The sequence below is a fragment of the Thamnophis elegans genome, chromosome 2 (genome assembly GCF_009769535.1).
Source record: "Thamnophis elegans isolate rThaEle1 chromosome 2, rThaEle1.pri, whole genome shotgun sequence".
NCBI lineage: Eukaryota > Metazoa > Chordata > Lepidosauria > Squamata > Colubridae > Thamnophis > Thamnophis elegans.
This window is the reverse complement of record NC_045542.1, coordinates 128,158,417-128,178,872: the sequence shown is the minus strand read 5'-3', so window position 1 is coordinate 128,178,872 and position 20,456 is coordinate 128,158,417. Positions and strand designations below refer to the sequence as shown.

Below are 20,456 nucleotides of genomic sequence, written 5' to 3'. Positions count from 1 at the left end.
TAGACACAAGGTTTGTCATTGGTTGCCTAAAGTAGTAGGATTCAAAAAATTTTACTACCGGTTCTGTGGGCGTGGCTTTGTGGGCATGGTAGAGGAAGGTTACTGCAAAATCCTCATTCCCTCTCCACCCCACCCCACTCCGTTCTCCTGTGCAGGGCAACAAAAGAAGATCAGCTGGGAGGTTGGGAGGCAGTAGTGGCAGGGGCAGCCTATTTGCCGGTTCTCCGAACTACTCAAAATTTCCGCTACCAGTTCTCCAGAACCTGCCAAAACTGGCTGAATACCACCTCTTATTGCTTCCCCGGCTTAATTAATGCTCTTGCTAGATCTTATATTTTAGGCTGATTTTAACCATGTTTGTGTAATGTCGATACTGATGAGTCAATACAAAATGCTTGCATCTACTGCTGTTCACCTTTTAACTGCATTGTTTAAATTATTAAAAGGGGCTAATGGTTTTAAATTTGGTAGCAATCAGTCCAACCAAGATCAGAAATCTCACATTTGAATTCAGTGTATAATTAGCAATCTTTAGGCCTTAAGATTTGGTGAGACTTTATTGGAAGAGGGATCAGAGGTGGGTTCCTACCGGATCAGACTGGTTCTGCCGAGTTGGTAGTAACTCAGACAACCATGCCCCCCCATCATTCTATCGATGATGCCACAGGCAGCGCTATAGGCAGCGCCATCTTGTTTTTTGCTTCTGCACATGTGCAGAAGTGATTTTTTTACTACTGCACATGCGTGTGTAGTGTGTACTAAGCACACACATGCCCAAAGTATGTCCCTAAGCAAACCAGCAGTAACAGAAGCTACAACCCACCCCTGAAGGGGATTACATAAACCGTGTACCGTGTATTAGGTATCAAAGACCAGGTACACAAGATTTTATTTAACTGATTTAGGAAATCTATATATAACCATTTGGATGGTTTTCATTAGGAGCAAATTTTCTTGTTTATATGTATAGTCCTTTAAATAGATTGTTAAATAGTGTGTCAAGAAATTGGAGAGAACAACTGAAACACTCTTATAGATGCAACCTGGCAAATCTGATCATCACTGAATTGAGCAGCTGGTGGCTGTATCTTGCAAGCCAGTCAGCTATGATGATTTCCAGCAGAGCCCCGAAGATGAATTGCTTCATTCCTAATTTAGAAATGAAGGGCTTAGCTTCCTCTTTCAACAATACTCAGCAGTTAGGCATCTTGATTAATGCATCTTTGCCCACAGCCATGTAGAAGTAGGTGGCTGTCATCACTAAAATAAATGGTAAGTCTCCCCATTTAGTCTATAATTTGCATTTGTGCCCAAGTTTCCACATTTGACATAGCTAGCATAAATTAACCAGAACTCTGGCCAACTGATGTTAAAGTTAGACATTTTCCAGGTATACTTGTTAAGGATAACAACCTCTAAAGATTAGGAACCTAGGCACTTTCCATGACACACTACTTGCCTTTCAGATTTTCAATGCAAACTTAGTGTGCCCTGCCAAGTGAGTAGAACATGGATGTAGCATGATGATTTTACATAGCTGAAGAGAAACCAACCCTAACTGTCTCTTTACCTGCTGTCCTTTCTGATTCAAGCTAACAAAGCCCAGGAAGCATAGGCTTATTTGCAATAGCATCTCTTTATTACAAACCTTCCTAAAATTGTTCTGCTTTATTATTTCAGCATGCTGCAATCCAGTTAATTGAAGACTGAAAGATAAGCTTCTAATGCCATCCATTTAATGTTAATTGTGGGCATTAAATAGCAAGGCTGTGGGAGTGGAGAGAATGGGAAGATGGAAAATACATTTTCTATTGTATGTCAGATTGTTATTCCCATTAGTGCTTATGGAACCACATGAGCGCACAGAGGAGACAAATGTTTGTGTACTTTGCATTAGTACAGCTCTCCCGATACAATTTTTCATCACCTAAACTAAACACCTCAGCAATCACTGTGGATTTGCACATTTTGGGGGGGAAGTGCTTTGCCAGGCGGTTAGAGCATATTGTTTATCACTTTCTAATGTCATTGCTCTTGCCATTTTCTGTTATTATACTCATTGTTTGGAATATCTAAATTAAGCAAAAGGAATTGTTTTAAGGGCTTTGGGACTGAATGCACAATTTTGCTTGGAAGAACAGCTCACCTGCCAAATCTTTTCTTAGGATGATAGAGTTGTGTTATCCCAGGAAAAAAGTCAGTTATTTTAAGGAGATAAAAGATTAGATTAGATTAGATTAGATTAATATATATATATATATATATATATATATATATATATAGATAGATAGATAGATAGATAGATAGATAGATAGATAGATAGATGATAGATAGATAGATAGATAGATAGATAGATAGATAGATAGATAGATAGATAGATAGATAGAACAGATGGCTAGATAGATAGACAGATAGACAGACATAGACAGACTGAATGAGGGATAGATAGATGACATATGTGTGTATTTATAGAAAAAATGTGGAACATATGCACTTGATATTATACACACACCGGCTGAGATTGTGTACACATATTGCTATAATTTTCAGACGTACATATTTTAATGCAAATGCAAACATGCTTTGTGTACCATAGTCACATTTACATAGCAAAACTTGGAATCTTTGTATGAGTAAATAACTCTTCATATCTGTTCTCTTAGACATCTCGAATAGGAAATAGAAATCTTGGTTTTATACAATATTACAGAATTATACAGTATTTTCCTATCATATGTATCTTTCCAATCTCATGCATGAACTCCAAGAAAACTGGGCTGCTCGAGAGATAAGACAGCCATTTCTTTTTATTCACATTTACATTTTTATTCACACTTATTCATCTTATTTGCCTTCAAGAGTAGCAGCTCTTTCAAAGAGGTAAATTGGGCAAGAACTTTGTAAATTCAATATGGCCTATTGGATACTCCTTATTTGCAAAAGTTAAAAAAAATACAAAGAAGGACAACTAAGATGATTAAGGGTCTGGAGACTAAAACATATGAAGAACAATTGCAAGAATTGGATATAGCTAAGTCTAGAAAAAAGAAGGACTAGGGATGATACAATGGCGGTGTTCCAATATTTGAGGGGCTTGCTACAAAGATGAGAGGGGTCAACTTATTATCTGTAGTACCAGAAAGCAAGTTAAGAAACAATAGATGGAAACTAATCAAGGAGAGAAGCAACCTAGAGTTAAGGAGAAACTTCTGAACAGTGAGAACAATTAAACAGTGGTACAGCTTACCTTTAGAACTTGTGGGTGCTTCATCACCAGAGGTTATTAAGAAGAGCCTGGACAGCCACTTGTCTGAAATGGTATCGCGTCTCCTGCTTGAGCAAGGGATTGGATTAGGAGACCTCTAAATTCCCTTTCAACTGTATGCTATTCAGTAATACTGTGAATTCAGGCTTAGTTTCCTTATTAGCCCTTTTAGTAGCCAGGTAAGAGGATATCATACCCAATGAAAATCATAGGCATTGTGCATGAAAACTGTGGCATGAAAATGCAAGTTGTCCCTGCATGAATTGCTATCCTAGTGCTTTAAGAAAAGCAATAAACATGAAAGTCCTAAGTGAAATTTCAAAAACCGGCATTAATGGCAACTGAATAACTTGCCTGTTCTCTCAAGTTGTTTTCCACAAGCACATTCTGGAAATGTCCCCATATGGTTCAGTCTATATTAGTACTGTTCTTGAGATAATCTAATTTGGTTAACACAGGGGAACATATGTTTTGCTTGCCACAATCTTATTTTGGGCTTGCTGTGGTTGTGAGTGGTTCCTGTGGATGATGATGACTTCCCCCCAGATACAGCTGAGCCCAGTTTCCCATGCCATTCTCAGAAGGATCAAGAATACATCTGAGGACTTTGCTCTATCAACATGGTATCATTCCAGGGTTGACTGATTAGCTGCAGTGTGCGATAGTTATTTGCCAGAAAGCAATGAGGAATGAGGAGTGTTGGGGAGGGGGCAATGGAAAGGAAATTGGAAGGAAATTGCAGCCAATAGCAAAATTCAATGTGAGGGGCATCCATGCTCACAAAGGAAGACAAATGCTGGCAGGGGAAAGAAAAAAAAGAATTAAGGCAAGTCGGGTAATAACTTATTCATAGGTTTCTGGAAGAAACACAGTGATTATGTTGTCTGTGAAATAAAGCTGCTGTGCCTAAAATGCCTATTAGCAAATGCAGTCCATGTTCAACACCTGACCTCAGCTTTGCTCTTCTTGAAGATAAGGTGGGGGAAAGTCTTCATTAGCTCATGACTTGTTTAGTTGTGGTATTAGATAGCAGTACTAATTCATATATGAATCAATGCAGACACTGTAGATGAATGTGTAGTTCTACGCAGTTTTTTTTCTGAAATTGATCAAGGTATTAAGCAGCACTTATTTATCGTGTGATGAGAACATGATGGATAGAAGTAAACATATTCCTGTAATCCACATAATGATATACAAAACCTTTATCGGGATATGACAGTGTCCTCATAACTAGATGTCCAATTCAGCTATTCTGCTGATCGCCTCTGGCATTGCTTCATGCAGATCTTCTAGAAACCAGATAATGTATATCATGGGCAATCTTGCACAATATTGTAATAGTTTGCATATCAGCACCAGAGTCACAACAAGGGCAATCTTTCCATCCCCACTGATATAGGGCAGAGACACTTCTTCCAGTGTAATATCTAATTTGTTCAATTATGTCCGGACAGAGTTACTCAGGTCATAACCAGATGACTTGATAAAGTCATTGGTAAAGTCACTAATGGCTATCAGAAGCTATCCTGTACCCTTCCTCTTTCCAGGAATTTTCAGGGTTAAACTGGTTGGATGTTAAATGAGTAGCTATAATAATAAGCATTTAAAAATTAAAAATAAAGTGAAATATGTAATTTGCAATGAGTTATCAACCCATGCAATAAAACACCTAACTTTAGTGCAAATGAACACATTGAAACATACATGGAATGATAAAAGGACCTAATGACAATATTAATACCACGTTTCTTTTGACACCTGAAATAAGCACTTACTGTATTTTTCAGAGTATAAGATGCACTGGAGTATAAGACACTCCAAACAAATTGGCCCGTTTTCCCCTGCAAAAAAGGGCCTGGATAACCTTTAGGCAGCTTGTAGAGTGCTCCTGGAGGGGTGGGGTGGGGGGCAAAAACCAGCAAAAAACAGTCCATTTTTTCTGAAAATGGGCCCATTTTTTTTTTAAAAAAAAGGCATGAATAACCTTTAGGAAGCTTATAGAGTGCTTCTCGGGACTCAGGGGGGGGGGGGGGATTAAGCAAAAATATGGCTCACAAATGCCGTATTCAGTGTATAAGATGTGCCAAGATTTTCAGCCTCTTTTTTGAGGGAAAAAGGTCCGTCTTGTACTCCAAAAAATATGGTAGCCTTATTTTCAGGGACGTCTTATTATTTTGAAGGGACAGGAGGCTCCTTAACCTGCAGCCTGCAAATCAGCTGATCCAGAGAGGGCCAGAAGTTCTGTTTCTGTTTTTGGCACATTCTTGCTAGCTATAGCGTTGCTGGGCCTGCCACTCTTTTTGTGGCTGCCACTAAGAGAAGGAGCACAGGAGCTAAGGTTTGAGGGAGAGGCCTCTGTGAGGCCATTCTGTGTGGATGGCAGGCACATGTGGGGCACATGGGGCATGTTCCCTTTTTCCACCCAGGAAATGGCAGGGGCTGGCTGCATATGTGGTTTAATATTTAAGGGGAGGGCTTATTTTGGGGGGAGGATTTATTTTAGTGCATGCGCTCAAAAGCCCAATTGGGCTTATTATTTGGTGAGGCCTTATTTCCAGGAAAACAAGTTATAAGAGAAGAAACTTGCTAATTAACTAAGAAGTTCTATAGAGACAGCATCCAGATCATGGTAGTGGATCTGCGTACTTGAGAGACCGCCTCCTGCCAATTACCTCCTTGCGACCTATTAGATCGCACAGATTAGGTCTCCTCCGAGTCCCATCTGCCAGTCAGTGTCGACTGGCAACTACACGGAGGAGAGCCTTTTCAGTAGTAGCTCCGACCCTTTGGAACGATCTCCCCGTGGAGATTCGTACCCTCACCACCGTCCAAACCTTCCGCACAGCCCTCAAGACCTGGCTATCCCGTCAGGCCTGGGGATAAAAGTCATAATCCGTCCCCACCCGAATTATGAATGGTGTGTACTATTTTTTATTTATGTATTGTTTTATGTTTTATTGTCTTGTACTCCCCTCCCTATATATTGTAAGCCGCCCTGAGTCCCCTCAGGGAAAAGGGCGGCCTATAAATAATAATAAAAAACTGTAGTTAATCAGCTGCTTCTAAGAATTTTTATATTTTATATTTATATCTTCTACTTCATTATTGTTTTACAGTGGGAGTTTTCTTCTTCTTCTTTACTTATTGTTTGTTTTTTACACTGTATACTGCCCAGAGTCATGTTGCTTAAGTTGTGGCAGCCTCATAAATAAATAAAACTTCTTGAAACTAGGGTAGGCTTAAACAACATGCAAAAAAATCACATCTGAAATTGAAAAAAACTCCAAAACCCCAGTGTTTCTTTTCACATAGTAATCCAAACAAATGACCTGTTATGGCTTAATGTAATGGTCTACTTTATACTACAAAATGACTGAGTTTGTAGAGCACACTGAAGCCAAATTAGATAAGATTGTACAGTGGGTGGGGGAAAATAAAAAGGGTGATAAAAGAAGGGTTGCACCAATTTTAACACCAATTTTGAACTTTGTATACAAACACAGTATGCATACCAAGGGGCAAAGTTTTCATTACAAAGATTGAAGTGCTTTTCATTAAATACTCCCTTGACCCCTCTTGCAGACATCTTAGTGATGAGAAATCTGATGATGAAGTAATAAGGGATGCCATTAGATGAAATGTGGAACTCTGTAACATACAACTAGAGGTGCTTTTCTGACTGTGGGGACATACTGGTTGATTCCTTTACACAGATATCCCCTGAATTCCACTTTTTAGCCCATTGCTCCCTAACACTCATCCCATAATCACTTCCCAGGTAACATTGCAATGTTTTCTAGATAAACCTGTCCTTGAAGAGCACTTAGAAACTTCAGCTGGTGCAGGATGTGATGGCGCATTCTATGTTTTGTACTTCAAAGTTTGCCCTAGTCTTAAGATGGGCAGAAAAATATATTTGATAAATTATATAGGTAAGTAGGTAGGTAGGTAGGTAGGTAGGTAGGTAGGTAGGTAGGTAGGTAGGTAGGTAGGTAGGTAGGTAGATAGATAGATAGATAGATAGATAGATAGATAGATAGATAGATAGATAGATAGATAGATAGATAAAGACAGACATTAGGTTCAGTGTGGTATTGGGCAGATTTCAGATTGGATTTAGGTCTAGCACTAAATGCAATCTTAGATCTATTGCTGGGAAATAAATCATTTTATCTTTTGTACCTGTCTTCATTAAATTTGCTTAAAAAAAAGAAATTGTTTATGATTTTGTTGAAAATAACATTTTGGGGGGAGGGCGGGATTATTCAGTGGAGCATAGTGTTCTTGTATTTATGGCTTTAGTATATTTGTAAAGAATCACACAAATACATCCCCTGTTTTCTCACACTTCAATGAAACCTGAAGTGAAGCCATCATGGGGAAATGTCACTTAGCAGATTTTTAAAGCAGTGCCTAGTCTAGTTAGTATTTCAGTGGTGGATGACCAGGGAACATGAAGAACATAGGCTAAATGAGAAAATTGAAAATATACCCCTGAAGAAGGAAATGGCAAAATGCTACCATTCTTTTGCCACTTCTACAACCACCCTAGCCTCCCTGAGGCAAAGAATATAATGTAATCTGAAATCTGACCAGGTAATGTCCAGTTTAGTCATATGAAGTCTCCTCTATATATTTTATTTTAAAACAATGATTAAATTAAACTTTAATTTTAGAAAATCGTTTTCTTCTCATCTTTTCATTTTTTTGATTGATATTCAAAAGTGGATCACTACCCTGAGGCTTGAGTTGAAAACAATGTGGAGTTACACCAGCTTTTTATCCAAACTTTAAACGTTCCAGTAATGTATAAAGGCAAGTTTCTTATTAAGATAACAGTTGAAATGTGAGTGAAACACAATAATTTATCATAAATCTGTAAAAATGCAGATACTACATTCTATTTCACAATATTTTCTAATGTACATATAAATTCTACACCACAGATTAAGAATAGCCTCAATACTTTTTTTTAAGGAAAGTTCTAAAACCCTGGCCTTTCTAGCAGGTTAGGGACAGGAAACCTTATGACTCGACATTTGATTTTGATATTTTAACTTTTTTTTATTTCCCCGATGTGCCATTTTATTGCTTTATTATTATCATTTCCTTCTTATTTGTTTAAAAGGTGTTCTAAACTTTTTTTATATTACACCTGAAGTTACTTTTGTGTTGAGGCATATTATAAATCCAATAGCTAACTAATAGTAACTCTAGTAACTCTACTTAGTAACAATAGTAACTCTACTTACTAACAAAAAGCATATTTCTGCTTCCAGTGCAATCTTGGAATATTTTTAGGCTGCTATTGGAAGCAATACCAACTAATTAAATGTGGCTAACATTTTGTTAAAATATATAAAACATTTGATTCTGGTTTACATTAAAAAGTTGTGGGGTTTTTTCTTCTTACTTTTGTCTGATTAATTACATTGACGATAGGATTAAACAAACATTTTAGGTAACATCATGTCCTTTTGCAATGGCCGAAAGTCACTCTTACATTGTTTATCCAAATTAAAATTCCCAATATTTGCCAAAATTATAAAATCTCATGAGATTTTATTAATATCGCTCCTGAATATTTCTGCATATCATTCTCACACTTAGAGGGGAGTCATTGTAGCATGTATGACAATATTGGCTTTGTGATTCCAAAATGGTTATGTGGATGCATCTAACACCTGTCTTTCTCTTTCTCTCCAAGATCTTGAAAACTTTGAAACTAAAGCAAGAAGCGCTGTTTCAGTCAGAGAGGGACAAGGAGTCGTTCTATTCTGTGCCTCTCCACCACACTATGGAGGTAATAAAAGGCATTTTGCATTATATTCTTCAGTATTTGCCAGCATGAAGAATAGATGTGTAGAAAGTCCTATGAATTTTTATGTGTATAGGATTTGGGGACAAAATCTCATTTAGTGCTTGAACATGCCTGCTATGATTTATGATAGCAGTGGCTGGATCTGCCCTTTTCATTCCTCCCCCCAAATAGGTAGTTTATAGTGAAATTTGTAAATTTGAGTAAGATTTTTTTGTATTATTTTTTAAACAAAAACTGAACAACATCTTTTGAACCAGTCAAATTCAGTAAGTATGGTCATTTCCACATTGTAAAGATTTACTGCATTTTTTTTGTCCTGTTTATAAAGAAAGAAGCAAATTTTTATCAAGTATTTGTGAAAGCATAAATTGTGTTTTATTTGTGTTTGGAATTGTAAATAATTCTCTCCAGTTCTTGATTTATGATAGGATATAAGAAAATACTATTTTCTTTGCCTTCTGATCCATCCTATCCAAATGCTGAGTAACGATAAGTTAATACAACTATCTAGTATCAAACACAAGGCTCAGGGCTGGATCCGGTCCTTGGGTTGCTTAGATCTGGCCCATGGAAACAGCGAAGGACTGGGTCATGGTGCCTCTGTCACAAAAACATAGCTCGGGAGGGCTGTGTGTAGCCCTCCCGAGTTCTGTTTTCATTGGCAGAGGGTTGCAAGAGGCTGCTGCAGCAGAAAACGGAACTCATAAGGGCCACCTGCAGCTCTCCCAAGCTCCGTTTTTGCTGGCAGAGGGTTGCAGGAGGCAGTCACAGTCTAAAATGAAGTTAAGGACTCCGTTTTTGCTGGCAGAGCATTTGGGCCATCACAGACACCCCTGACATGAGTGACATTGAGTTGGCCATCCCAACCATGGGCCACATCCCCCTGTTCCCCTCAGGTCAAACACAACCCTGATGCAGCCCTCAATGACATAGAGTTTGTTACCTCTGATCTAGAGAAAGCTGCAGAGGCAATAATCGAGACTGCAGTAGAGACTTTTAGCAACTTATCATGGCCTTGGATACACTGAATAAGAAACAGAAAATAGAATTTTGTGGCAGCCTATTATGATCTATGTACATATCATCACTGTACTTATACTATGATGGATTATACTTCTAATGTACAATTATCAAATAACAGATATGATCTCTGTTTCCATCGTCTTTTACTGCTCCATCGCAAGCAATTTTTCATAATTCTAACTGAACTGCATCACTGATGCTTTCTAATTAATACATTTTATTTTCATACTTAGTTGAAGTTCCTCATTTTTTCATACTAAGGTAAATCATTCAATGCATTTGGCAAATATGGATTATTTGAAATATGGCTTCCAAAAAGAGAAAGACCAAGCCTCTCGGCCTCTGGCTCTAAAAAGATAAAATATTTCCAAACCTTGCTTCAATTATAGGAAGAAGGAAGGAAGGAAGGAAGGAAAATAGAAAGGGAAAGCGAAAGGGAAAGGAAGAAAAAAGAAAGGAAGGAAGGAAGGAAGGAAGGAAGGAAGGAAGAAAGAAAGAAAGAAAGAAAGAAAGAAAGAAAGAAAGAAAGAAAGAAAGAAAGAAAGAAAGAAAGAAAGAGGGTGGGGGAGAAAAAGTCCAATGCTCCCAAAATTTCAATCTGCCTTTAGTATCACAAATGCAGATGTAAACCAAATGAATACTTAAAATTGAATTGGTAGGTAGCACACCAGAGGTATTATTCAGCCAGTTTTGACAGGTTCTGGAGAACCAGTAGCAGAAATTTTGAGAATTGGGAGGGAATGGGGATTTTGCAGTATCATTCCCCTGCCATCCCCACAAAGCAGTGGTGGGTTGCAGGTGGTACACCCTGGTATGGATGTACCAGATCCTGCTCAGAGCACCGTGTACTACTGATATTTTACAACTGGTTTCCTGGCGCTGAAATGCCTGAGATCCCATTACCTTCTTTGGGGGGAGGGTTGTTTATGATGGCCATGTGTGGCATTTCACTTTAATGTCTAAGGGAAGATAGTCATGGGAATATATGTTTATTCGGCTCTAAGGGCTGTTGATAAAAGAAACATCTTCACACTTGTGCATTGGTTAGAATCTGCATTCTAACACATGGGAGAGGTCACTACTGCTTTAATTCTACTTGCATTGCCTAAGGGGATTCAGATGTTGCTTTGACTCTAACGGTTTCCATTCTTCTTAATAAAAGGATCCTTTTGAAATACTCCGTTTCAAGAGTCTTCACTTTCTTAAGTTAGGAGTGGAGCCATTACAGTCATATTGGGTCTGCGCACATTACCCAGCATCCTTAGTTAATTATGACTCACATATTGCTATAACATATTTCTTCTTTCCCTGAATGGCTCTTAGATTTCATTGATCTATGCAATGTTATGCAGAAGGGTTTCTAATTGTTTTTCAAGCCATGGTGCCTGTTAATTAAAAAAGAAAACCCAGAATTCCAGATCAAGAAGGAAACTGTAATGATAGAAAATTTGCTGCATTCAAGTGAACCAACCCTCCTCCTTCTTTTATCTTTAGTCTTTTAGGAACCATTGAGGTTTATGCTCGGTTTGAAAAACCTAGTTCAAAGGTAGTAGCTGACTGTCCTCTAAAGAAAAAAAAAATGTGATACCAGTTTCTAAAATCTACTGAGTGCTTCCTGTCTTTTTGGATTGTGTTTTGCTTTGCTTTTGACCAGGGGAGCTATAGCCTTCTGTGTATTAGGTTTCCTTTCTCCCCTGTTCTTTGGTGTTTTCTTCATTTTTCTTCCTATACTGGAGAAATTCATTGATGCATTTCAGGTTAATGACTCTGTCCTCAAGTGGTCTAGTGGTTAAGATAAGATTCACAGGGGGTGGGCTGCTGGGCAAGGAATCTAGCTAAGATTCTGTGTGGTTCAGAGAACCCCCAAATATCACTTTTGTCTCGGCCCTGCCCCTCCCCTCTCCAAGTCCCCATGTGGCCTGTTTGGGATGCAGGTAAGTGCAGGGCACACACAGAGGCTCAGGGAGGGTGAAAAATGGGTCTATGTAAGTTTGGGAAGGCCAGAAATGGTCCTGTTTCCAACCTCCAGAGGACTTCCGGAGCCCAGAGAGACCATTTTCGCCCTCCTGGAGGCTCGAAGAAAGCCTCTGGAGCCCAAGGAGGACAAAATTCCCCCCTCCACTGTGGTGCAGGAGGCTGACTAGGCCATGCCTACCATGGCTACGCCCACCCAGTAACCGGGTAGAGAACCCCTTGATAAAAACTTTTGAAGCCCATCTCTGGAGGCTACAAACCAAAAGACTGTGAATTCTAGTCTCCCCATTAGCATGAAAGTCATCTGGGTGACTTTTAGACAATCACTTTCTCTCAGCTCAAATCACTGTGCAGGGTTGTTGTTGTTTTTGTGGGAAAATAGGAGGAGGAATGTTTGCTGCCTTGAGTTATTTATAAAAATTATAGTAAATAATTTTAAAAAATTTAAATCTCTTGTTTCTCCTATCTGTTCTGCCTTTTCTAATCCCCTTGCCAAATTCTTGTTTGCTCTTCTTGGTTGTTTGCTCAGTTTTCCGCTTGTGCTTTAGCGAAGCCATGCTTTGAATGTCAGGTGCATGTCTCTGCCAAAATATTACAGTTATGATTTCACCTCCTATTGCAAAACTTGATTAACTGATTTATGCAGGCTTTGAGAGAGAGAGACAGAGACAGAGAGACAGAGACAGATAAACATATTTTCAAAAGGAAAACATTTTTGTAGATCCCAAATGACTTGCTGTTTCTAATTATAGTCACATAATATTATAGGAAGTCAGCATAAAGTTCCTCAGTACTGCTGTTTACAGAGTCATAAGCATCCCATGGGTTTTGCAACTGAAAACATAAATAATATTTGTAAGATGGCATTGAGGATGGCAAGGAATTTCAGGGTGAAGAAAAGAAGCAACATTTGGAAATGAATCTGTTGGCAGAAAGTTTTAAACTCATGAATTATACATTTAATTAAGAAATGCTAAACTGCTAAATTTCAAAACTTCTGATTTACTGTGCTTTATTTGAAAAAAAAATTAATTTCCATGCCACTCTTGCCACTGCTGGAGCATGATAGAGAGAGCTTCACCATCAGCTGTCAAATTCCAGGCAGCCATAAAGAAAATTGTGACAGAAGGTGAGAAGCCACAAAATAGAAAAGAAGAAAGTCACACAGATTAGAGCAGCAGGGAAATCAGGAAGCAGATGAAGTACCAGCACCTACAGGAAATAGCTATTTTGGGTGAGGAGAAGAGAGATCCACAAAAAAGTTAGCATAAATGTTGGATGATTGTCAAAACATCAAAATGACAAAGTGCATAATACCCCCCCTCCCATTCTAAAGGAAACATTGAACAGAATAGATGTCAGCTCAATGGTTACTTTTGTAGTTCATATGTCAGGGTTCCAAGTAAGCAAAACTCCAAGGCAGGTAGATTCCTCAAATAATAGCTTTATTGGATATATCATATTGGCACAGTTGTGATGAAAACCGACCCACACAGTTTTAACCTAAATAAAAGTAAAAGTTTGTCACTTTCTCAAAACAATCAGTCACATGGTCCAATCACTGCTCTGTCTGGTTGCCTGGTGACATCACTCCTCCTTCATCCGACAAGGTGTGAGAATGTCCTTGGTTCCCAAGAAAAAGTATTTTATTTTGACTACAAAGTCCCAGCTATCTCAAATCCCACCTCCCTATGCCTCAGCTCCAAGATGGCTTCGGTCAAGTCATGTTTAGGGTTGACTTTATGTCTATCATGGCAGATTTAATGTCCTTCTGGTTACAGCACCAATATGGTGATATGTTAACTCTAAACAGCATAGCAAAATTCAGAGCATCACTGATAATGCCTAGGAGAAAAAGTGTAGTCAGGCAAGCTCCACCAACCCTGGGCCATGGACTGGTAACACTGCCGCCACAACCACCAGTGCCAGTTCATGGAGCCAGAAAGATTGGAGACTATGGTAGTGAGTCAGTCAGCAGTGAGATGGGTGGCATATTAAATAAAAATAATAAAAAATAAAATAAAATAAAAATAAAATAAAAAATAAACTAAATAATAAACTAAATAAACTAAATAAACTAAATAAACTAAATAAACTAAATAAACTAAATAAACTAAATAAACTAAATAAATAAATAAAATAAAATCAAATAAAATAAATCTAAATAAAATTCCTACATATATTTATTTGGAAACAAAACAAGTCCCCCTCCCCACAAATGTCTGTTTTAATCTTACACTAACCATAGGAATATCTGGAAATGTTCACCATCTGAATTTTCCTAACACCATGCAATGTCGTTCTGACAATGTCGGCATCCATAAGAAATCTATTAACCTAACAAAAAGTTGGGCATAGCACATTAGTTTCTGCATGTATAAAGAACCACGATGAGACAGAGTTCTTGCTCATGTTGAAGTCAACACATATACATTTCTATCTGCAGATGTCTACTGAACAAATATGGGACTATCTTGTGCACATATTCTGAAATCCTTGGAGGGCAGCCTCAAGGCACCCACAATCTGTTGAGGTTATTGGGTTTTGTTTTTTGCTTTAAAAGCAAAATTTTAGAAGGAAATTGGGTGACTGTGGTGACTTGAAACAAAGAAGTAAGAGAGGAAGGATAAGATCAGCAATGAAGATTCATTTTATACCAATATTGTGACTAAGCAGTGATAACTTCTTTTTGCTGAATGTTTGGATAGAGTTATCAAAGAACTGGGAGAAAAAGGACTTTGACAGAAATTGAGATCATTTTAGACAATGAATCCACTACGGGATCTCTTAGACATATATTTTTAATTTTAAAGATAGAAACTTTTGAAGATAAAGTTATGGAACTGTTTTGGGATTTATTTTCCATATGAATGAATGAATGAATGAATGAATGAATGAATGAATGAATGAATGAATCAATCAATCAATCAATCAATCAATCAATCAATCAATCAAGAAACTTCATTAGGGTCACCAATAAAAAAGAATACATTTTTGACAAAGGAAATAAAAGTTGTAATAAAACTACCGGTAATTATGAAATGGATCTGATCAATGTATTACTTAATTTTACGTACCTAGCCACATTCAAAGAAATAAAATCACATTAGTTGGAGAATAAAAACTGTAAATAGAATGTATATGGGTGGTCAGGGAATCTGAGATGGAGAATTATTATCTGGAAGTAGACATCTTTATAATAAAGGCAATATAACAAAACATGTCTTTGTGTTTTAATAATTTCTTCATCACACGGGCATTTTCTTTGTTTGAATTGAGTATCCTGAAATTTCTCTTTAAGAGCTATTTTTGTAAAGGCATTAACTTTTGGACATTTCTGAATTTAGAAACTGTGCATTGGCTTAACTATCTCCCTGGCTTGAAAAACAGGAAAACAGCTAGCCATGAATCCAGGTTTAGACAAAGCAGCCAGATCTAATCAGCTCTCCTGATCCATGGCATGCTGTTTAAGGGCTGCCAAGGGGCACCCATTTCCCATCCTCAGAATTTCATCACTTGAGACATGATACTGTTTTGGTTTCTTCTGCAGAGTCCTAGTCCAGGACAAAACAAAATAATCAGTTAAAACAGGGGACAAAACCAAGGGGAAAATTAGAAGCTTTAGTCAGTACAAGAAAATGCATGTCTAACTATGACTCACAATTTCAGTCATGCTGGCATTAAGTATTAACCATGCATACTGTTTTCTGCATGGAGATTTTACTGCCTCTTCTCATGCCAAAGCTCTTGCTGATTAACTTGGAAAACATACATGGTATCTCTACTCACTTACATAACACAAACTGTCTACCTCCGCACTCCTCCACTATAACCTGGATTTTTTGTTTTATTTTGTTTTGGTGTGCCTTTCAGTCAATCTTCACTCATGGCAACCAGATGAAGAAGTTTCCTTACAAGACATTTGGAAGTGGTTTGCCATTGCCTCTTTCTTTGGATTGACATGAGAATACAGCAGAGCAGAGCAGAGCTGGAGGGGTGATTCCCCCAAAGTCACCTAGATGGATTTTGTTCATGAGAAGGAACGGAACTCATGGTCCTTTCAACTCCCAGTCCAGTGCCATGACATAGAACTGGTTCTTCTCATGTTGCTATACCTATACCTGAGGCAGCTTCAAGTGATGTTTGACTCTAAAATGGACTTTTCTTTTTAATCAGGCAACAAACCACAACAGTCTTCCTCTGGGTGCAACCTCCATGAGCTTTGGTCAACATTACACTAAGATGATCTCTCAGTGCTGGGGTCAGACCATCACTTATTGGCCACTGTAGGTTTGTGCAAATGTACCACCCCTGCTTTGCAGGCTGTGTACTACCTACCAGAGCCATTCTGTGGGCAGTGGGAGAGTCCATTTTTGAAACCAGGGTTTTCTCATATCCATCAAATCTGTAAGCCCACGTAGCAACTGACTAAGTGTGACAGTGAGAGCCTATGAGTGAAATTTGGAAAGAAAAGGCTGGTATTCTTTATGCCTTTTCTTGTTTCAATCTCCCTCTATGATTTTCAGTTGTTGCTTGAACATGGGTTTACTGCTTCTCCCAAAAGTACAAAGCCATGTTTAAGAACAAACTTACTAAATAGCTATCATGCATAAATTGGTTGTGAAATGGAAGGTTGTGGGAAATTATCAAGTTCTATAGCAATGAGCTGTCCAGAAATTTTGCTTATTCCACCCTAAACATGGAAAGTCATTGGGTGACTTTGGGCTAGTTGAGTTATTACCACTCAGCACAAGATTATATTTATAGGAAAATTGAAGGAATGAGGGCTATGTGCAATTTCTTGAGCTGTTAGAGAAAAGTCAGGATAGAAATCAACCGAATAAATATACTGGTTGAGTTTTAAGGTTTTGCTTTGCTGACAACTTGTACTAATTTCTTCATCCAAGTCAAGAGTGAGAAAGATTGCCATCTTCAGATACCACTTTTTTAAATCTTTGAATCATTAAAATAAATCACTCCTAGCTTTCCAAAGACAAAATTTAAAATACATTAATAGAGTTAGGACAAGACAAGTTTGCTTCTCCTTAAGCCTAATTCTAAAGTAGTTGTTATTTATCATTGCCAATGAACTTTGGAAAGCGTGTCAATCTGTCTTATATGATCACATTATTTTGATGATCTCAAGATCTTGTCTAAACAAGGAACTGAAGAAGCTAAGCAGTGAAGACCAAAACACAGATCTTTTTTTTCGTCTGCTGTCAGTCTGATCCCAACATTGGCCCATAGGACTGAGCCTGTTATACTGGATCACATGCAGTCTGAAGTGCGAAAATTTATGCAGGAATTGCTTTCAAGTTGACAGCCAGGATTGTGATCTATGATGGTTGAAAGGTTACAAGTTGAATTCCAAAGCATCAAAATCTCTGTGATGTAACCTTTCTAGCTTTGTGGACCAGCGGAGAGGGCGGGAATAATTATGCACAAGTGGTGAGGAAGCATGAGTGATGTGAGCAGTGGGAGAGCAGGAGCAGCAGGAGAGCGTGAGCAGCTCCATTTGCACAAGTGGAGGGCACATGCACCTGCCACTTGCACAAATGGAGCTGAGTGCAAATATGTGCTCGTCTGCTGCTTGTGCAAGAGGAGCTATGCACACACATGCGCTCACCCACCGCTTCTGCAGCCCAGTTCTGAATGGGCCCAGGCTCAGTAGTGGCAATGAATCTATTTGTTCATTCTGGCTCCTTCTTATCATAAAAGTGATAGTTTTATAGTGATAGGTTTTTTATTTTATTTTATATTAGACCATTTGGTATATTGGTTTTTAAATAGGCACTATTCTATTCTAATCACATCAGGATTAAAAAATGAAGGAAAAGGATGTCTGCATTAAAAACAAAGAACAAAAACACATAACACATATATATCCATTATTTCATTTAATCAAAATCAAAGCAAAGGTGCTCAATAAATTAAAAAAAAATATTTCATGTTGCAAACATGTTAACTCCTAATTTTATTAGGAAAATATATGCAATAAGCATTTGATATTTTCCAGGTTTATCATTCGCTTGGATTTTCAACAATAATACCTTATATGTTCAGGAAGATGATCGGCGGTTTGTCTCTCAAGAAACAGGAAATCTATATATTGCCAAAGTGGAAACATCTGATGTGGGTATCTACACTTGTGTAGTATCAAACAGAGAAACAAAACAAAATGTTCAGGGGCCACCCACACCACTTGTGTTTCGGAGTGATGGTAAGTTTTGGTTGTTGTTTTTTAAAATATAATCTTAATGTTATTTACATTAATTCTGAAATGGCACCCAAACTCTGCAGAAAAGCACATAGATTAGCACTACCCATTTGATTTAAAGATTGTTTGGTCAGGCATGAAGAATCAACACTACATCCAGAGTTACAGTTATGTGGATTTATTGCTCAAGCCCATACACAAGAATCTAGTCACCTAACGGTCAACATTAGATCAGAGTTAATGGAACTTAAGAGGGGTTGAATTAAACCACTTTTGGGAATGTAATGACTCCAGGCTGGTTCTTGTCTTGATTCTACTTTCCCACCCAGGCTCTGCCTTTTCTTCTCTTACATGTTAAAGCCTTTGCCTCATATCTGATTTTTGTTGATAAAATGAAGGAATTGAGGAATGTCTGAAGAAGGATATTGTCACCCCTTTAAGATGGTCTAGACAAGAACTCCAAACCATGAGTGTTAAACCTACCATTATTGTAAGGCTACAGTAACAGAATCTTGCAAGTCTTAAAGCAAGTCTGAAAGCAAGTCTGTCCTTACTTTTACTTTTTAGAAAACCGGATATGGGCCCTCTGAGATATTTTCCATACTCTCTTTTCCTCCGTGAGCCGAGATATCTTTTGTATGATAGTTGTCAAGGTTGCAGTTCTTCCTCCTGTCTCCCAAGGTCATTCTCACTATATATATATAGTAGATGTTCTTCCAAATAAATCTGGAAATCTGTTGGAAGAAGATGCCAAAACTCATCCATTAATGAGTTAGATTATGAAATGATCCAATTTAATGGGCTCTTGTCTGGATCACTCCATTGATTTCTCTGTTTCAAAAAATATAAGCAATGCAGCTATCTCATTCTGCCTTACCTTGCTTGCTTCCCCTCTTCTGATGATCTGATGTCTCCTCCAGCAATTTCAATAGCCTCCAATAATTCCAATCAGATATGCAGAACTTTCCTCCACTACTGGTCGAGGCTTCAGATTTTGTCAAATCACTATTGGAGTAAATCTTTTTGCTTTGATAAGGAATATTGTGTTGCCTCTGTGAAACAATGTGCCTTGTCAAGGGGAATCCCAACTCAGATTTATTAAACTGCTAGTCCCTATCTCAATGTTATTGTTGTTGTTGTCTTCACTACTGTTATTGCAATCCAATAACCAATAAGAATAATAGGTTTTCTGGATAGTTCAGAGTTGATCAAAACAGTAAACAATAAAACAGTGGAAATACATTTCTGACAGTATAGGATAAGAGGGAGATATAGAAAGAGACAGAAACAAAGGCAGAGACCGGGAGAATTTACCATAAGAGGCACTTAAAATCAAAACTATATTCTCCCCCCTCTCTTTCTCATCTCTCATTTATCTATCCATTTACTTCTGGTGAAGAGTAAAGTCTTAGTTTAGATGAAAGGATCAAGATTAGTACCATGCTTATCTTATAGGGAGGCCATTCCAAAGGGGGAGTCTCCAGAAATAAAAGTTCTGTGCTCTCATACCTAATGTTACTCGGAGATGATCTCCAGAGTGTCTAGGGAAGTTCAGTTGTTAGGAGCCATTGGGATATTTCTGTAGATATGGCTCCAAGACATCAGTTTAAACTACTGCGTCCTAAATGTCTAACAGTCAATGCCACCAACAAAAGATTATGGTGATTTATCTGTATACTAGATAGCAGCCTTGAAACACTCTACTCACATATTTAAACTGTCATGCCACGTAAAAGCATGACATAAAAAAAAACCACGTAATCAAATTCATTGCAATGGAAAAGAGCAGACTAAACCAAATCTTAATTCCTACATCAACTTCATTCTTTCAAGAATCTTCAAATTCAGATGTAACAAGCATTGTTCAAATGTAAGATGCATCAAACTAGATCTAATCCAGCTTAGGCACTGAAGTGAGTAGCCTCCTTTCTTGGAAAAAATATTTTTTAATTAAATGTTCACAATTGAAAATGCATAGTTCAAAAATTCATTAACAAATGAGATTGCTTCCTCCAAGCCATGGTTCTTAATGGAGTACACTAAATGCTCCAATGAAATAACAACAAAAATTCAGAGCATGTCATGCTCATACCACAAAAATAAAATAACAGCAAGCTTGGGATGATTGCTATATCCTGAATGAGATGTGTAAG

At 37.9% G+C, this 20,456-nt stretch overlaps 1 protein-coding gene across 1 annotated transcript in view; it reads left to right on the top strand.

The window, feature by feature from the left end:
* LOC116524010 (contactin-6-like) overlaps nt 1-20,456 on the top strand; it is a 141,185-nt gene that overhangs the window by 34,148 nt on the left and 86,581 nt on the right. Inside the window, exons 4-5 of the mRNA XM_032239107.1 lie at nt 8,976-9,071; nt 18,103-18,306. Coding sequence (XP_032094998.1) covers nt 8,976-9,071; nt 18,103-18,306 — 300 coding nt within the window. The remainder of the gene's footprint in view (nt 1-8,975; nt 9,072-18,102; nt 18,307-20,456) is intronic.